The sequence below is a fragment of the Apaloderma vittatum genome, unplaced genomic scaffold, assembly GCF_000703405.1.
Source record: "Apaloderma vittatum isolate BGI_N311 unplaced genomic scaffold, ASM70340v1 scaffold12498, whole genome shotgun sequence".
NCBI classification, from domain to species: domain Eukaryota; kingdom Metazoa; phylum Chordata; class Aves; order Trogoniformes; family Trogonidae; genus Apaloderma; species Apaloderma vittatum.
Genome location: NW_009732470.1, coordinates 18910 through 38881, shown reverse-complemented (window position 1 = coordinate 38881; position 19972 = coordinate 18910). Strand labels below are relative to the sequence as shown.

The 19972-nt window shown below is 37.1% G+C and overlaps 1 protein-coding gene across 1 annotated transcript in view; it reads left to right on the top strand.

Annotated features, from left to right (window-relative positions):
• The window catches only part of LOC104278539 (protocadherin-17-like), a gene marked incomplete at both ends in the record, with an annotated part of 27293 nt that overhangs the window by 273 nt on the left and 7048 nt on the right, over positions 1–19972 (top strand). The window contains 2 exon segments of the mRNA XM_009875548.1: positions 3–1522; positions 1525–2076. Coding sequence (XP_009873850.1) covers positions 3–1522; positions 1525–2076 — 2072 coding nt within the window.

Genomic DNA, 19972 nt, shown 5'->3' with positions numbered 1-19972 from the left:
CTCCCTTGATGTGAAGTCCCGGGGTGATGGCACAAAGTTTCCGGAGCTGGTCATCCAGAAGCCGTTAGACCGCGAGGAGCAGAGTCACCACACCCTGGTACTGACAGCACTGGACGGCGGTGACCCACCGCGCTCGGGCACAGTGCAGATCAACGTGCGCCTCATTGATTCCAATGACAACAGCCCCGTCTTTGAGGCGGCCTCCTATGTGGTAGAGCTGCCAGAGAATGCACCTCTAGGCACTGCTGTCATCGACCTTAATGCCACTGATGCTGATGAGGGTACCAACGGAGAGGTGCTCTACTCCTTCAGTGGATACGCACCCGAGCGTGTCCGTGACCTGTTTAGCATTGACCCACAGAGTGGCCTCATCCGTGTCAAAGGCAACCTGGACTATGAGGAGAGCGGCCTCATTGAGATTGATGTCCAGGCTCGGGACCTGGGGCCCAATCCCATCCCCGCTCACTGCAAGGTCACTGTCCGCCTCATCGACCGCAATGACAATGCACCCACCATTGGCTTTGTCTCTGTTCGCCAGGGAGCCCTGAGTGAGGCTGCACCACCGGGCACCGTAATTGCTCTGGTGCGGGTCACTGACCGTGACTCAGGCAAGAATGGGCAGCTCCAGTGCCGGGTGCTAGGTGGTGGCGGCGGGCCCGGAGCTGTCCCTTTCACCCTGGAGGAGAACTATGACAACTTCTACACTGTAGTCACTGACCGGCCCCTGGACCGCGAGGCACAGGACGAATACAATGTGACTATTGTGGCACGTGATGGGGGCAATCCCCCACTCAACTCCACCAAGTCATTTTCTGTCCGAATCCTCGATGAGAATGACAACCCACCCCGCTTCAGCAAGAATCTCTATGTGTTACAGGTGCCTGAGAACAACATCCCTGGAGAGTACCTGGGCTCTGTCTTGGCCCAGGACCCTGACCTCGGCCAAAATGGGACAGTATCTTACTCCATTCTGCCCGGGCATGTGGGTGATGTCTCCATCTATACCTATGTCTCTGTCAACCCTACCAATGGTGCTATCTATGCCCTGAGGAGCTTCAATTATGAGCAGACAAAGCACTTTGAGTTTCGTGTGTTGGCCAAAGACTCGGGTTCGCCCCACCGCGAAAGCAACGCTACGGTGCGTGTCACTGTGCTTGATGTCAACGACAATGCACCGCTCATTGTCCTGCCTGCCCTCATCAATGACACCGCTGAGCTGCAGGTGCCACGCAATGCTGGGGTGGGTTACCCAGTGGGCACCGTCCGTGCCCTGGACAGTGACTTTGGGGAGAGCGGGCGCCTCACGTATGAGATTGTGGAAGGCAATGAAGAGCACCTCTTTGAGATGGACCCCACTAGTGGTGAGATACGCACCTTGCACCCCTACTGGGAAGAGCTCAGCCCTGTGGCTGAACTGGTGGTAAAAGTCAGTGACCATGGCAAACCCAGCCTCTCTGCAGTGGCCAAGCTCATTGTCAGAGCCTTGGCAGGGCCCTTGCCCGAGGCTGGCGGGCCGCCGAGGGGGGGGAGCCGCAGGTGAATGGCGAGCAGCATCGGCGACCACACTGGGACTTGTCGCTGCCCCTGATCGTGACGCTGAGCACTGTATCCATCATCTTGCTGGCTGCCATGATCACTATTGCCGTGAAGTGCAAGCGAGAGAACAAGGAGATCCGCACCTATAATTGTCGCATTGCCGAGTATAGCCACCCTCAGCTGGGAGGAGGGGGAGGCAGTGGCGGGGGAGGAGGAGGCAATGGCAGTGGAGGGAGCAAGGGCAAGAAGAAGAAGATCAGCAAGAATGACATTATGCTGGTGCCCAGTGAGGGCGAGGACAGCCGGGGCCCCCTCAATGTCATGAATGTGGTGAGCAGCCCATCTCTGGCCACCTCACCCATGTACTTTGACTACCAGACCCGCCTGCCCCTCAGCTCTCCCAGGTCTGAGGTGATGTACCTGAAGCCCGCCTCCAACAACCTGACTGTACCCCAGGGACATGTGGGCTGCCACACCAGCTTCACAGGGCAAGGGACTAACGCCAGCGAGGCTCCCCCGAGCCGGATGTCCATAATTCAGGTAGGAGACTTTTAGAATACCCCGGACCTCACTTTAGACGCTGGTTTAACTTTACCTTTTGTCTGCAGTGAAATCTGCTGTAAGGCACCACTGAGGGGACCAACACAAGTCACTAAAGAGAGGTGGACTAATGAAAGTGGAACCAGACCACATCCAGTGGGTCTGGTTCTGCGGCCACACTGGCGTTTCCCATGTCATTCAAAAGTAAATGCCCACTGAAGCAAACAAGAGTTATGACAGTGCAGAAGAGGTGCACGTGAGAGTTCAGTCAGGCATTTAGTACATTTAGGGCACATTGGGGTATTTTCCCAGAAGATCATCAGACAGAGGTGGGCGCTTCCACAGATTTCACTTTGCTTTGGTTTGAGGTGGAGAAGGGGGAGGGTGTTTCTGAAGCAGCCATATCATCTGCAGTATCTAATAGGACATGGGAGAAAGTCTACACACTGGGGACATCTATTGCAACAGGGTAATATAGCCCTCCAAACCTGTATGTAAATATGAGCTATCTTTCCAAGATCTATGTTTTTATTTTTTTTAATTTCCTTCTTTAAAATATATATACATAAATATTTATTTTTTTGACACAGAACAGTTTCACTGGGGCCCCATTGCCTCCTCCTCTCCCCATAAACCACCAAATTTTCATCATTGAAAGCATTGCTTAGTCAAATGGAAAGAAAAATGTGTGTGGTGATTCCCTCCTACCCCCAAATGTTAACAAAACTGACATCCTGTCATAAAACAGGAAAATGACTAGTCAGATTTCCAGTAGCCTGAGTCAATATTGATGATTGCTTTATAACGAAAGACTTACATGCTCTGTCTTTTTCTACCAAAGCTCATTTAGAAATTAAAGCTGGACTACATTCTGCTGCCAGTTATATCCACTCTGTCCTCTACCGAGTTTTGTGAATGTGAGAAATGGCAGAATTTGGACCATTGGATGTGGGGTGCTAATCAAAAAATGACTGAATTTTTAGCAGGTAGTTTAAAGTCCAGACTTAGAAGACATATTCCAGAACAGTGAACTCACGGGGTAAAGGTGAGGGCAGAATTTGGCTCCATTTGATTTAATTTAAAGTATTACTTCTTGATTAATGCAGCTTAATGTTCAAATACTACAGGTATGTTCCAAAGTGATTTTTAACATTTGGATTGAAAGCAGGCTCTGGATAATGACTATTAAATATATTTGAAATGTCATATCTGTTTTATCCTGTGGTTCTCCTAATATGCTGTTCTGAGTCATAGGGGAATGGGCTGAATGTATCAGAAGTGACACAGACTCATTTTCTGTATGCAGCAAGTGGGAAAGAAGTTGCACTGTAGACACTTGATGTACCCAAAGAAAATTCGTAATACCTTGGAGTCATCATACTCTGTGGTCTGTGAACACCGAATGTTCTAGTTGCCAACTGCGTCTAGTATTTATAACTAAATAGAAGTGGCCGTCAGTAATTGGCAAGTTAAGTAATCAAAATTCCAGTAACTGATAGCCTCTAAATTGAATATTTGTAACTAGGGGAAAAAAAAAAACCAAAGAAAAAAAAAGAATAAAAAAGGAAGAAAGACTGTCTGTACAAAGTCACTGTGAACTAATCCTCAACCCACCATTGAGCTGTGTCACAGAGACAATTTCATTTTATGCCTATCATGAAATTATGTTGCTATCAATTAGGTGAGTGGAGCAATACTTAAAATCTGAAATTGATTTTAACAAAAAGTGACACTTCAGGAAAGACTTTAGGTTAGGGCACAACCAGAGATAATTTGATTTATAATTCATGCTTTAAAAAACAAGTAGCTTTCAGTGACACTTGTTTAAGTAATGTCAACTTTTTTTTTTTACTGTAAAATGGAGTTGTCAGAATGCTAAAAAAAAAACACATTTTTTTTTCTATTGACAAATGTAATACTAAAAGGCAGAAGATGATACTTTCTTACAACCATATAATGTCTATATAAAGCAATTAATTCATGTATTGATGCTACTGAGTAGTAAGATTCAACTGTAGTGTAAAATCCCTATGGAAAATATGATTTTTTTTTTACAGTGTTCACTGTATAATATCAATCATGAATTTTTTCTCTGAGATCTACATAAAGCTAAAAGAGGAATTTCCTCCCTTAAAAAGGTGTGTTGTGGTTTCTATAAGAGTTTTCGTTATGACAACTGTGGGAAATGTTAACTGTAACTCCTCATAGCAAGTATTGGTATATCTAACAGTAATTTTGCTTTACCTGAACATCTACACAGAGGGTTTTGAATATTTAGATGGTCTGGCCAGTACATTAAGAAACATTCATTTTTCCCTAGTGAGTAAACTCTTCAAACATATTATTGATACTGTATTTTGTAGCTGTATTGACAAAACAAATGAACAGTATGAATCAGAGTAGTAGGTTTCTATTTAGGAAAGGCAGACCTAAAGTAGCTAGATGGGAAAACCCGATCCTCTTCACTATAATTTTGCATTACTAAAATACATTTTATATTCTCCATCTCCACATCCCTGGAGTAAATTTTATATAAAATTTGCATTTAGAATGTAGACACTACTTTGTGTCTGTGACTGTACTTCTGCCTCATGTAAAATTCAAACTGCAGACTTAGGGAAAAATAGTAAAGGAACAGCCCTCTCTCTGGATCTACTATATTCTTAATCACTCCAGGAAACCTGTCCCTGGAAAAGTAAATTGCACAGTTAAGAATCAAAGGTATAGCCAGTGGAAAAAAGATACAGAATCCAAACAGCTGCTTAATCATCTCCTTTCATTAGTCAATTCAGAAAAGCAGTTTTCTTCGTTACCTCAGTAAGGGAAAGGTAAATGATTGTATAAGTGTTCTCTAGCGAATATTCACTTCTGTTTTTCCAGATATATTACTGAACCACAACAATCTCAAGCTATATATTTCACACAATAGAACTGCTTTTCTTCACTGATTTTCTCGGCAAGTGTTTAATGGCAGAGTTCTCTATCAGGAACTTGTTATGAAAAGTTTATGAGTTTTATATATATATGCACGTACTTATATATCTCTGGATATATATATACGTGCTAAATATTATATTATTACTTAGTACATCCAACTGAGTCTGTAAATATTTTAAAGCAAATAAATAATTTCTTTCTCAGTAAGATCCAAATTTTCCCACTCTTATTGGAAATGCATAACAATTTTTTTGCTTTTCTTACTAGTAAGATCTAGTAAAGTCAGTAGGGGTTATGATTCCCCTATTTCTCATGAATAGTAATTTCTTCTACAGAAAGCCTGATTTATATCAATGTATACCTGTGGAGCAAAGAGTTACTTAGTGACTATGGGTTTCATATTAACCCAAAATGACCAGTTCTTGAATAAAATATTGCCTGGCATGTCTAAGAGTAGTATAATCTCACCTCTCTTAAGTGACTTCTGTTACACATTGGTCACAGTTTTTAACAACTTATGTGTCTACTCAGATGTGCCATGGTTGCATGTATTACTTCTATGAATCAATGGACTTCTCTAGGATCATAAAAATTAAATAATTTAAACATGCATATATACAGGATGCTGTATACCTTCAGCTTTTTGTTGGCACAAGAAACTTACAAGTGCTTAGGGCCTCTAAAAATAGACCATGTGATGTGATTTGACGTGCACATGAGGATGATGTGTATGAAGAACAATGTTTAGTAACATACTGGGAGGTTAGAACAGCTACACTTTTATGTCTCATTGCTTTTAACTTCAGCACTCTTATTCTAAACATACTTTAGAAACAGTGCTTTCAAAGACAAATAAGTTAAAAATATTTAAATGTAGGCTAGTGTTACAAAATTCTCATTGCCAGATTCGAAATTCCATGTGACCTTTGAGTCACTTAAGGTCCAAACTACTCATTTTTATTGATGAGAAAAGAGAGGAAAGCAGGACAAGATGGAAACTCTATATGGCTGGAAGAAGATTTGAGTTCACTTTAGACTACTGTTCAAATTCTATTTATCTCATTCTGGTGAGTAAATCAAGCTGACCTACTGGCCTGACTAAGAGAAACAGAACTTTTCTTTATTTTTAAAGGCAAACATTAGAGAAAAAAATATCATGTACAAACTCAAACATATAAGTTCAAATCTCTCCTACCAAAAAGTTCTGAGCTAATCAGTTTGCCTTTCCCTGTGTGACCAAGTCACAATTTCTTCTTGCAGGTTTCCAATATATAAGACTGGATGGCTAAAGGGAAACATAGTTTCTTTAAACAAATAAGTTCTGGAGATAGGTTCCTCAACTTGACATAACACTAGCGTAGCAAACTATCTATATATACAAATACTGTTGATCATCCTGAAGATAATTTATTGTTATGTTTGTGGTGTAATTTGGAGAGGTTTCTAAATACATCAGGAATGAGACAGGTGTGAATAAATAAAACAGTGGTCACAGCTTTTGCTAAACAACAGTGAAAAAAGAGTGACTCTGTTGCAAGCGGTTCTCAATCTGGGAATCACCATAGTTGATATACTAGGCAGTTCTGCAGCATTTTAAGGTAAAGTACAGATCACACTTAATACTTCAGGCACCTGATGTTTTTGATGTGTCAAAAGATTACTGTCAAGTTCCTGTACCTAAAAAGATAGTACCTTAGAAGACAGAGACTTCAGGGGAAATAAAAATCATAAGCTATATTAGTGCTGCTCTGTCTTTAGATATACTGTTCTATGCTTTACTTTGAGAAACTTCAGATCAGAAACTTCAAGATTGCATAAAGTCTGCAGCTGCTGCGATATAAGGAGCAGCAGCTTTCCTCACGGAAGTTGTATTCATACTCAGTGATTTAAATTACTGTCTGAAAACAGAGGTATTATTTTATTTTTATATCTTCCACTGCAAATAAGGAATATTATTCTCTCTTGATACGGTTAATAGAACTTAACATCTTGCACCAAGAGGATACTGGGACAGTTCAACACATCTGCAAGTTTGCAGACTCATACTCAACAATCCCCAAAATTTTGCAGCTGTGTATTCTAGGGCTATATCTAAGGACACTAAATTGACATCAGATGAAACTTCAGAATAACCTGTCTGGGATGCGTTATGGTACTTTTTACAGTGTTTTACAAGGTTAGATGTCCCCAAAAAGAACTCCTGTGAATGTTTGCATTGTGTAAATACAGTCTGCAGTTAGTAAGTTTTTGCATTACATTATTCTGTAGCTTTAGTTTTACTTATTCAATGAAGTCAATACCAGAGTCAGCTGTGTAAGAGTTTCAGGACAGGATCTTTCCTGTATTTTCATAATGCGTTATTTCATTTTTTGTCAAGATAGATTGCATAGTACTGTAACAAAATGTGCATAAAATTTAGAACCAGATCTCGTAAAATACTGCTCACTACGGCATATATCCTGACTACTGAAATAAGCAGAGGAAGCAGAATTAGGCTCTTGTTTTGTGTTACATCTGCTCTGGTCTTGATCTTGAGCTGCTTGCTGGTACTGTTTGCAGAAATACTATTTCAAAAGGACATTTCTGATATACAGGTGTACATGAGATCTGATAAACTTTCCAAGACGAAATGCTGTAATATAGACCAATAAACACAATAAACTTACTGTTTTATAAAGTATAAGAGTTGAAGAAAGTTAGCGCAGTTAAAATAAAAGGCATGAAGCAAGTGATTGCAGCTCTAAATGACTCTTTAAGTTGTCCGAGCTTTCCCTCATCTCAGTGCTCACTATCACTACCTAACTTTAAATCCACACAAATTTGTGATTATGAGTACAATTGCAATGACTTGTCCTTTGAAGACTTGTCTTCTAACAACAGATTTGGTGAGGTTTCTGTTATCCTTACCCACATTGATGAAAAGGCCTGTTCTTACTCACATTTCAGTCAATAGCATAATTTTGACTTCATCAATGATTTCAGTGGTTCTAGAGAAAACTATGACTAAGAGCCTTACAGAGTATAGCTAAAAATAATATGATTGGGCCCCTTATTTTTAGATTTCAACTTTATGTGATATTTTGTTATGGCTTCTGTACAAACAATTGGGGGGAATGGAATTTAGAAGATTTTGTAACTATGATGTGAAGTCTAATATAAAATCATAGAATCCTTCAGGCTGAAAAAGACCTTTAAGATCACCAAGTCCAACCGTTAACATAATCGAGTATGGAGATAAAAAAAGAAATCAAAGACTCCATTGAACATAGTGCTAACATATACTTTCACATGTTTTCATAAATTTTTGGAAATGCGTGCAATGTAGAATTTTTCTAAAAAGTCAACAATCTTCACTAGGTAGGTGTAAAATATTTGCAAATACCACTTGATATTAAGAAAGCATAGATGTAACCTGGCTTCTCTAATGAGATAAAAAATGTCATTAAAAAGAATTTCTTCCCAAGTCACAACATTTGGCTGTACACCAGTTGAGAGCTGAAGTTTTGTTTTCAAAAGCAATTTTTACATTTCCCCCCTGCCCAGTATTTTTTCTTCATTTTCACTACCTTCCTTCCCAAGAAACATTAACATACTGTGTAATATTTATATATATATGTAAATATTTACATATACATATATTTCTAAATATCCTGCTTACTTTCTCTTTCTTTTATTGTTTCTACAAGAGATAAAATGCTCTATCATATTAGTTTTAGGTTTCTCTCTGCAAGGCAGCCATTTTACATATAAAAAGTCTGTCTACATGGATTGGTATTTACTTTCTGAAGAAAATATACAGGATGCATGGCAAAGGTTTTTGAGATACCTCTTCAAGATAAAAGAATGCCTACACATATAAAAAATAGACATTTTGACACTTCTACTGGTATTTCCCACCAGGTAAGAATTTTCTGTGACAAGAACTTAAACAATGATTTGTTGACCAGAGCAGAAACACAGCTCTGTTTTTATCTTTAAAAGTATAAAAGCAATCCTTTGATGTCAAAAGGTCAAAGTCAAGCAGTTTGGACATTTTTTTTTTGCAGCAGATAGCCTGAGAGCTTTATATGTTCAATTGTATCTCTACTTCAGCTGTAACAAGTGAAGTGGTGAAATTAATGCTAAAGGGTTCAAAAATATAGGAAGAAAGTGAAACTCTCAGGGGACTGCAGGCTCTTACTGAGGGCTCTTACCTAAATAGAAGAAAAGAAAAGAAAAAAAAAGAAAAAAAAAGAAAAGGTACTAGGAAGAGAGTGGCAGCATGATTTTGGGGAAAAGTTCTCTGAGTTCAAGTGTTACATGTGTTATATTTTTAAGGGAGCAACAAGGAGATTAACTAGTTACTACTTTTGCTGATACGGCGCGACGAAATGAAGCAATGCACAGCCTGCCATAAATCTTAGCCAGGGTGTGTTCTAAGCACTATTAATATATTTATCATGGTCTTTTTAGCACAACCTTTGTTTTCTAGTCTACTGTAGACTTTTTTTTTTTCCCCTACAGAAGAAGATTCTGGATTAATTACTGTAAATCCTATGAGAAAGAAAAAATAGATAAATTATTAAACATTTTAGATAAAATACTCAGGATTAAGTACTACATTCAAGAACAAGCAAATTCATATGAATGTCCGTGTTAATTAGGATATTAGGCAGTGCTTTAAATAACCTCCTTGAGCAGTCATATATTTTCTAGCTAAATCCCAAAGGTTGCTGATACAATTCCTGCTTATTAAGGTCACATGAGAACCATCTCTTTCTTCTCCTGAATTGTTTCCTCTAGTTAGTGGTGTTACCTCTGGAGAAAGGATAGCAGAAGATCATCTCACTTGCTGGAGATGAGAAGATAACTCCTTTTTTCATCTGATGATGTGTCCTCAAAATTGAAGAGTCCCTCAACACACAGATATAACTGCATAGTTTCAGCTGACTATAAGTGTTCCTTGTACAGAGGGACAACATAAAGACCACTTTGCATCTCACTTCTGTGCAGTGAGGGGATGTGTCCTCTTTCATCTCTCAAGACAATGAGTCCCATGCGGACCTGTTTCCAATTTAGTGCGCTATAAGTGATCCAGGCAAGGAAAATCCTTCAAATGAGCACTATGTTATTTCAGCCATAAACATTTCCATTAGCTTTGTGATATACATTTCAGATCAGAGTTCTTCTGGTTCATGAAGTATTTTTACCCATAATAGAGAAGTTTCTAATTTCATCCTGCGCCTCGCTGGGTGGTTATGTGCTGAAGTCTCCATGGCACACCAGAGGAGGACTATGAAGGGGAAAGGAAAATTCTTGCTACAAGATAGAAACACCTAATTTCAGCTGTGTGGGTGGGACCTCTGATCGATGCTTTGTAAGTTCTTACAGTGATAGACATGCAAAATTAGTTTCAGGCAGTGTTTCAGACCATCTATTGATGTATGTGTGACACGTTTGTATTTGCCTGTACTAGTTCTAGTGACACTATGATTACTGGTATTTGCAGTCCTTGCCCTGGAACACTTCCAGGCAGTTTTATTGTATTGAAATGGCTCTTACAGTTCATTGAGCATCCAGCATAACACTGCTGAATATGATTGGCGCGTTTGCATATATTTATTCAAAAAAAATCAGGCAGTTAAACTGCATAATTATGGGAAAACGAATCATAACAATAAAAGACCATTTAAGTTAACAAGCTTTGTGATCAAAGGATAAATACAGGTTGGATAAATGAGACTCTAGATGTAACTAATCTACATAAATAGGCTTTGGTCTGATTAGAGGCAAGGAATATATTAAAATAATCTAAAGGTATTAAAAAAGCATTTTACTTCTCTACTTTTATAATGTCTGGTTTTATTTCATGATATTTTTTAATATTTCTACTCAAGAAAAATAACTGTATTCTGTGACAAACTACTTCTATGTTTTCACTTATTGATTAACAATGTTTATAGTACAAAGAAAGTCTAAACTAACGCAAGTAAATAAAAGTAACATTATAAGTTTTCATTCTAGTTTGAATGTGTCATGTGTCAGAAAACCTGAAATATTTTTAATGTCTTAATTTCAAGATTTTTAATGTTTCAGTGTTTTTTGATTGATTTTTAATTAAAGAAAAACATTAAAGGGAACATTTAAAGGACAATTTCTTGTTTACTGTCTTTATCAGCAGAGTGCAGCCTTTGTAGTGTTTGAAAGCTGGTGCATTAAAAATCAATTTCAAGTCTTCAAAGCTCTAAACTCTTGCTTGCTTTGTAGATATATACTGTTTTAAAAATCATTGGAAGCACTCTTGACAAATGAATTAAAAACAAAAGGTAAATAATGACTTCGTCAAATTTTGAAGGATTTTAATGTATTTTTAATAATAGCTAAACCATTTTTTAGAAAGTAGACATGTGAATCACAATTTGTAGCTTTTAAATGAATAATCTGTTCCTAAAGACAGTTATATGTATTCTTTTATTAATAGAATTTTGTTTTACACTTCTGTTGGTGTAATTCTGTTGTTTTTAATGAATGCCATGATTCCAACACAGAATATGTCAGCCAGTTTCTTTACTTACTATATTTCTGTCTCGTTCTTTGCTAATTGCTAAGCAACCACTTATGGTTAAGATTGTTTATCTACAATTCAGTTTTAAAAAAAAAAAGTGAGCTGAAGCGTGTTAAATAAATTTTCCTTAATTCTTAATGAAAATCTTTAAATTCTTTAAAAATTTAAAGATTACAAAAAAAGAAGAATATTATTTTAATAAAGCACCTTATGTTCAGCACTTGGGCTTTGTTCTCACTGTTACTGAGGAAAAGTCTGCTTCTCCATAAATCTAGAAAGAACAGGATCATGTCCTTAACCAGTGCATAAGTAATTTTGAGACTTATGGAAACGAACTTAGTATTACATCTTTCAAGGCATGATCCTTAAAACACTTATTCAGTGAATATTTTAATTTAGGTCAATAAGATGACTGAATTAAATAGATCACTTACAGGAATGGAGTTGCTGATGTGCGTAAGCCTGTGCAGAATTCAGCCCAGAATCCGTGAATCTGTGTTAGCTGAACTGCTCCCTGTTGCTTCTCTCTTGCTTAAAAAAACACTACAAAGCTGCAAAAGCTGTTAGTTTCACTTAGCCTCCAACTTCATTCCCTAGTACTCTGTCAAGACAGTCCTGATGTCTGAATCTTTGATATTTTTGCTTTTTTGCATAGACTTGTGTAATTTGATATGCAGATTTGAAGATCATAAAAACAATCCTTCTTTGATGATCATGAGCAAGATTATCCCATCACAGCTGTAAAGTACTGAGTGTGTTCTTTTCTGATCTCTTCATCGTTGCAGTGGATCAAATGACAATAAGAATACAGTGGAATTTAGAGTGCTCAGGAAATAATGAATTTTAAAGCCTTTTAAAAATGATGGTCACAATGCCTTAGAAAGTATTTAGATTTCTAGACTACATGTCAGATAATACAACTGCGTGCATGAATGTATATGTGGAGATATATAGATATAAGAACAGCAAGGATTCAAAATAACTGTCTAGCTGGATAACAGGCACAATTCATTGCCAATGTGCACCTAAATTTTTGGAGTATTATATATGATCTGTATATAGCTGTATAACAGTGTTTTGGAAGATTCTGTCAGTCTGCACTTGTTGCTGCAACCTAGAAAGCAACAAGTTTAGAGACAAATGCTGTTGTCATTTTTTCCCCAAGGCAAGAGTATAGGTAAGGAAGAACCTCATTTTCCACTTCATGGTAGAAGTTATACATCTTGCTTAAAACCGTGCATCCAGCTATCAGACTTCAAGATTGTGAGTAATGATGAAAAGGAGGTACAAGTCATATGACACGTGAGAGTAATCAGCACTCAATTGCTTCCATCAACTGTGTTAGATATTAAAAAGCACAAGATAATTTGCATCTTGTAGCTCTGAGGCAAGGAACATATCAGTCAGCTTTGTAGCCACTGGGTGAGAAAGAGGGGAAAACAAAATGTTTTATTATTATTTCTTTCAATACACAGGCTTAATCTGCCAATGTATTTTGCCTGTTTAAACCACCTGTAGCTTCTTTCCAGACTGACAAGATATATTACTGCAAGGAGTAGAAGTAACTGGATTAAGTTATTTTATTATTTATTCATTTGCCACCATATATATGATCTTTCCCAACAGTATATGTCTGATTATTGTAATAGTGTGATGGTAATGAATAGTAATTCCTTCAAGCATGAAATGACTAATTTTAAGCACTTTCCTGTGCTCATTTGTTTCAAACAGGCTTCTAGAGTTTTGAAGAACACTTTAGTTTTAGTTCATTTGAAATATATGTAAACCATACACACTCTTTTCTTCATTCCCCGTTACTGGCAAAGGAAACTGAGGAAAGAGGAGCTGGATTTCCAGTTTTTGACCTACATGTTAATTTACTCTACTTGAATGAAGAGAAAGCTGTTTCTATTAAGCAAATGTAAGCTTCAGGAATTTTGGTTATAATTTGCAATGATCTTTAGGTAAAGATACACTACTTGTAGTCATGGTGGTCTTGCTGATATTACTGAATGAAGAAATAGGCATACATGTTACATATCTGTGGGAGGAGAAGACTTTATTTAAAGGAAGGATTTTGTTCTGATTTAAATTTTGAGTCACAGGTTTTCTATAGTATTTTATAATAAAGACAATTACATAGTAATTTGGGTTAGAATGCACGCCCAGTTCCCCATCTCAAAACCCAATTTGTTACTACCTGTGGCTATTTCTATTAAAAAAGAAATATAATTACTATGAGTCTCAGCAGTCTAAGAGTAAATTTTTGCAATTACAATACCTCCCTTGGGCAGATGTGTGAAAATGGCAGATTAATTCCTGCCAGTATCTGTCTATTCCTTGCACATTTTTAAGATTGCTGGTAGCTTGGATTATCATTCAACTGATGCTGTTTGTTATGCTGTGGTTAAGGTTAAAGCAGCAAGCCTATTATAAATCTTTGGAAACAGAGCTCTCTACCATTACCTTATAGAGTCTCTACAACGAAGTTTGATATACAAGGTCCTAGGAGTAATTTCCTAATTCTATTTTTATGGAAAGTGAATGAGTTTGCTCTTGATCTTAGCGTATTTTAGAAGGGCATTTTGTATTTTCTTACTTTATGCCTGAGAAGATTTTTAAAAAAAAGAAAACAATGAGCAAACTCAAGTTTACTCATTCTTAGGAATTTAAGCTGCAATAGTAAAGCTGCACGTGAACTGAAGGCCGTGTAGTAGTCTCATAGTATTTTATGGTCTTTATTTTATTCCCAATGGCACAAGGGTGTCTTTATTTAGAAAGAAGCACCAGTAAGCTAGGATGGCCCTGCAATTACATAAATTGGTAACTTTACACAGAAATAATCTAATTCATCTCGTAATGAGCTTTTCTACCCGAAAACAAGTTTTGAGGGCATATATGTATAAGAATTGCATGCAAAGGCTCCTTTCCTGAAGATGATTCTCTGTAGCTAAGCATCTAACTCCATGTTGAGTTCCCATGAAGTTGGAAGTTGGTGTGGCTTCATGTGGACTCACGATCCACCTGCAGAGAGCAGCATTAGTCTGTGCTGCACATTATCTAGTTTAAATATTAAACAAGAGCAGTATGAACAATCTAACAAGTTTTTTTTTTTTCCCCTTTGCATGAGTTTCTCTCTGGAATTTCTTGCACTGTACCTGTGGCATTTTCATTTCTCTTCCCATTTTGAAAGAGGCTTTACTCCCAACACACTATTGAATTTCAACTCAGGAACCTTTCTGATGTGATGTGGACATTATTTGGAGAAGATTCCATTAAGTATTTTCTTTGGATTTCATGACCCATGGCTAAATAAATAAATAAACAAACAAACAAATAAATAAATAAATTAGTATATGAATAAATATACATCCCTCAGTTGTTGTTGCAAAAAGTCCTCACATGCTGGGTGAGCATCCTGCTAATTAGACAGGGAGGCAAATCCATAATTTAATTGCTATATCCTAGCTAGCCCCTCAGTCACATATTAACATTCATGTTCAGTCTCTATATGCCTGGTAAAACTTACAGCAGTGTCCTAACTGTTGACAATCCAATAGCAGTCTAGAAGAGAAAGAGGACTTTTCCTAATCCTGGAATGTTTGTAGTTAACATTTCTTATATGAATATTTATTTTAACATCAAAATCTGATTTCGGAGTCTCAGTACAGCAAGCTGTAATGAGAGATGTAACCCAGAACACTTTTTTTCCCAGGCTGTTAAGAATTTACGTGTCAGTCAGCCCTTAAATACTTACTGAGTTTATAGTTTGCCTGTAGCAATCCCTACATGAGTGTTGTGTTCTGGATGAGGTGATCCTATCAAGAAAGATTTTTATTTTTTTTTTTTTGCTTATTCTGAATCAATTTAACATAGAGTCCTGTATGAAGACATCACAGTAGGTCAACGCTGAAGTGACGGAGCTGTAGATGGTCGTACAAAGCCTTTTGGCAGAAAGGCCTTATATTTTCTGTCCAAGCCTACTTGACCATTGCTACTATATTCAAGGTGTATTCTATCAGACTTTCCGTTTTATGAAGTACCTCTCATAAACATACGACTGTTATGGCTTTAAAATTTATTTAGGGACAGAACCGCTTGGTAAATTTGTTCAAGCCTAAATTATTTATCTTATGTCACAAATAATAAATCAACTCATCACCATTCTACAGTTGAAAATCTCCTTGTACAGGCATGTGAAGCTGTGAAGTTTGATGATGATCTACTGTTCTGTCATAAATTCAGCCACTATTTTGGCAGCATATTTTGTGGCGTGTCTTTTTCTAGTGCTAAGAGGAAATAATTATGCCAAGGTATTTGTGTGAAAGTAGGGCTTTGTATCCCATCACAAAATGTTTATAGAATAGCTAGTTGGGGATTTTAAACAAAATGTTGAAATGAAGAGTTTCATGACCTAAATAAGAAATTAGACAGAGGGTAGTAATCTAAGTTTTAACATCTGTGATTTTCTTCCTCATTCCTAAGGAATTTAAGGGAATTATTGCATTTCTGGGGAAGGGTTTTAGGAAGAGAAAGGAGATAATGTTGCGGCTTTAAAGGAAAGGAGGTGATCTAGATTTACTTGTTTTTCTGACTATCGCCTAGGAAGAAAACTTCAGTGTTCCTCTACGTGTGTTTTCTTTGCAGGCAGTGTGGCTTCAGAACCAAGTTCTGCCTTATCTTTGCTGCTAATTTTTTTCACTCTGTAGGGAAGAAATGTAGAACTGAAGTCTTGTACCACATACAGTGTTTGCTGCCTAGTTAACCACCTTTCCCTGTCATTGCCATTGCAAATCTATTTAAATGCTATCCACAGAGATGACCATATGCTGGGATAAAGGTATATTACATTTAAGAGTTTCTTCTCATTTTTCTATCCCTATTATAATAGTCTTCCTGCTCCTTTGCAGCTTTCTTCAGCTTACAACATATGTATCTGTGGGAATGTAGCTTTCTATGTAAAGACTCGCTTATCCCGTAATTGAAGTAAGCAGACTGATCCAAGGGCTATTGAAACCAGTTTGAAAACATCCATTGATTTCAGCGGACCTCAGGTCATGACTTGTGGGAGTTTTATTGTTGCCTTTAGTGAGAGTATGGGTTGGACAGATGAAGGTAAACATAGTGGGTAGATGTTAACACAAACTAACAGATTAAAAATAACCAATGTCTCAATTTCCTCTTACTAAATATGGTGAGTATGAAACAGTCTGCCAGTGTCAAAAGTACATAGCCTGGTCTCCTCCACCATATAGTAGTGGCATTTTTATAAGCTTTTGTTCAGAAAACATTTGAACATCTTAACAGGAAAAAAAACAGTAGTAAGAATAGGACAAATTTTGCGATACTCACTGGCTTCACCAGGAATTCATGCTGAGTAAGAGGTTTCAGATATGTCTCAAAATTAAAATTAAAAAACTGGGAGTGCACAATTACACTGTGGAATCCATGTGCATGAAAGAAGGCAAGAAAGGTTTTTTTAATACAGAAAAAAAAGAGTTCTAAACATAAGGAGAGAACAATATTTTTGAAATTGTAACAAATATTTTGGTCATCTCTTTAAATTTCAAGGCACTGCTTTTTTTAAGTTTCCCTTTAGTTTTAATGTCTTAATTTCTAGACTTCATATTTAACATGTAGATTGGAACGAAAAATCAAAAACTCCACAAATGCTGTCAAAGATACACTCCCAAAAGTACTGCTACTTTGAGTTCACGGTATGATGCTCTTAGAATAAGCTGGATATTGTGCTAAGTGCAGATTTCATTCTAGTTAGCTAATTGTAGTTGAGTCTGTTATGCAGTAAACATAGTATCTGTTAGGAATACTAAGGTAAACTCAGCATGGTGGGAGCCATAGATAAAAGGTGTATTAAAGCGTTTCAAATTCAATCATTAGGTTTCATTGCACCCATCTGCTACCAGAAAATATAATTGGCAACCTGATTCATTGACCTTTAACTGTTGTTTCGGACAATGTTTTTTTAAACCTATATTTTCATGTTAGATCTAGAGAGTTAATTTCATAAGAGAATGCCCAGTACATTTTAATGCAATTACTTTTTTCTTTTTTATTTTTTTTTAAACATAAGATTTTTTTAATATAATCAGGTTTAATGGTGTGTTGTATATTCTGCTAATCCAGTCAAAGTAGTTGCTTAATATTGACTGTGGTTAAAAGCAACTAATGTTCAACTTCATTAAGACTTCTATTAAATAGAAGACTTGCTGAACTTTTACTGTTTTTTATGCATGAACCACTACCTTTTATTAATTATTTCCAGGGATTTCTGTTACACTAGAATTATACTTACAAGCTTCAGTTCCACCAAGATTATACAGCACAGTACAAGCACTACATAAGCATTGAAACTGTGGAATACTTCATATTTTATTCCTAAAAAAAAAAAAAAAAAAAGCTTCATCTCTTTCCTTTCATTTTCTGGAGCAGATATTATTTTGTGCAAGTGGAGTGGAGTGCATACATCTCTTAGCAGTTCTATATGTGTGGCACACAAGTAGACTGTCTTATAAAACAACAGCATTGCTTAGAGCAAGCAGGAAACATAACATGATAAATGAGGATGTTTTAATGTTTTCTCAGCAGTGGTAAACAATTATGCTATTCGGTCTTCTGAAGTTTGTGTAACAGCAAAAAGTGATTACACGTGTTTCTTTATACAACAGGACACAGTTCCAGAAATATTTATGTAATATAGAGACAGATGTATGTGACCTAACCTTATAATCCCATTTCACAGCTTTCCCAAATACTGGGGAATTTGATAAATAGGAAGCCGATTATATTGGCACTATAACTCCATTAATAGGATTCGGATTTGGCTTATTGACAAGTCAGTACTGTTAATATGATCCAGTATATTAAATTGACAGGAAAACTGGAGCGATAAAATGTATCTGCAGCCTAATTGACAGGGAAGCTCTTTCAAAAGGTTCTTAATGTGGTTTTTATTGACAGAGTAGCTTCAGTAAGTACATATCATTGGTGAACAGGGTAAACATATTGGATACAACTGTACTAGCAGTTTCAGGTGTAGCAGTTATTGTTCTTTTTCCCATGCTTCCATCTTTGATATAAGTTGTATCAAGCTCTCTCACAAGATCTTCACAAATGCCTCTTAAAGCACCAGTCTAACTGCACTGCTCACAGACATTTGACAAGTTGCAAATTATTTTAAAAGTATGCATCATTTTTAAATGAATAGAGGCGATACAAGCAATGCAATAATGTGCCATGAATTTCATTATGTTTATTTATTGACGCTGTGATAGCAGAAGCGGAGCTATTGTACTTTTAGCTCGAGCTCCTTATGTGGTGTGATGTTTGGAATCTCTTCCCATGTTCTGATCTTGCACCTTCTCCAAAAAGTATTTCATCTTAAGAGCTCATATTACAACTACTTTTTGCTAGTCCCATTTGACAATTTTCCACATTCTCTTCCCAGAGCATGTTATTTCATTAGATGCTTACATTTCGTGTTTCTCCAGTGCAAAATAAAATGAGGCTCGGAAACCTGAAGCCAGTGTAAAACAAATAGCAATTTGAGTTTGTTCCAGAAACTCCTCTTGATTCCTTTTTCAGTAGAAGGAAGTTTTGGGTTCAGATTCCACAGTTTTTCCTTGTCCCACCTTTCTGAGAGAGAGACGTTTGCTGGTCCCTGAAAGGCTTCAATCTTTTAATTCACATAAAAAAATCTGAGTCTGATCTCATCTCATCTTTTGAGTGTCTTTTAAGCTTGCTTTTTACCAGGGTCACTTGAAAATATGTCTTTCTATAGTGAGCTTTTCAGCTTCTTCAGTCTTCAGGCTCGGTGCATTCATCAATGAGGTGAGGAGAAGCTTGACAGGGCCTTGTGACTTCTGATCCTTATACTGTGTTAAATCCATGCAGTCTAGTCTTCTGTCTGAAGGAAAAGGAAGCTGGAATATCCCAGGGAAGTGGTCGATTCCATCCTTGGAAGTATTTAAAAGTTTTGTAGATGTGGTATTTAGAGACATGGTTTAGTGGTGAGCCTGGCTTTGCAAGGTTAACTGTTGGATTTGATGATCTTAAATGTCTTTTTCAACTGAAATAGTTTTTTGCTGGTATGATTCTTTTTCATCTTGTGCGTTGCAGAGTAAATTCTTGTAAAAATTTAAGGAATAGTTGTTTTCATTAAGTTAGTAGTACAAACACAACTGAAATGTCTGCAATACCTTAATATGAATATTTAAGCAATAAATCCACAGTAGATCTCTTCTGCAACGTACAGTACTTGCTAAGAGAAATTAGTATATGGACTAAGTATTTATATGGGGATAATCTGCATTATTTCACTTACAGGAAAGGATAGTAAAGTCTGTCCCCAGAGTTTCACTTCTCAGAAGTCACTCTGTGCGTTTGACTGAATAGCTC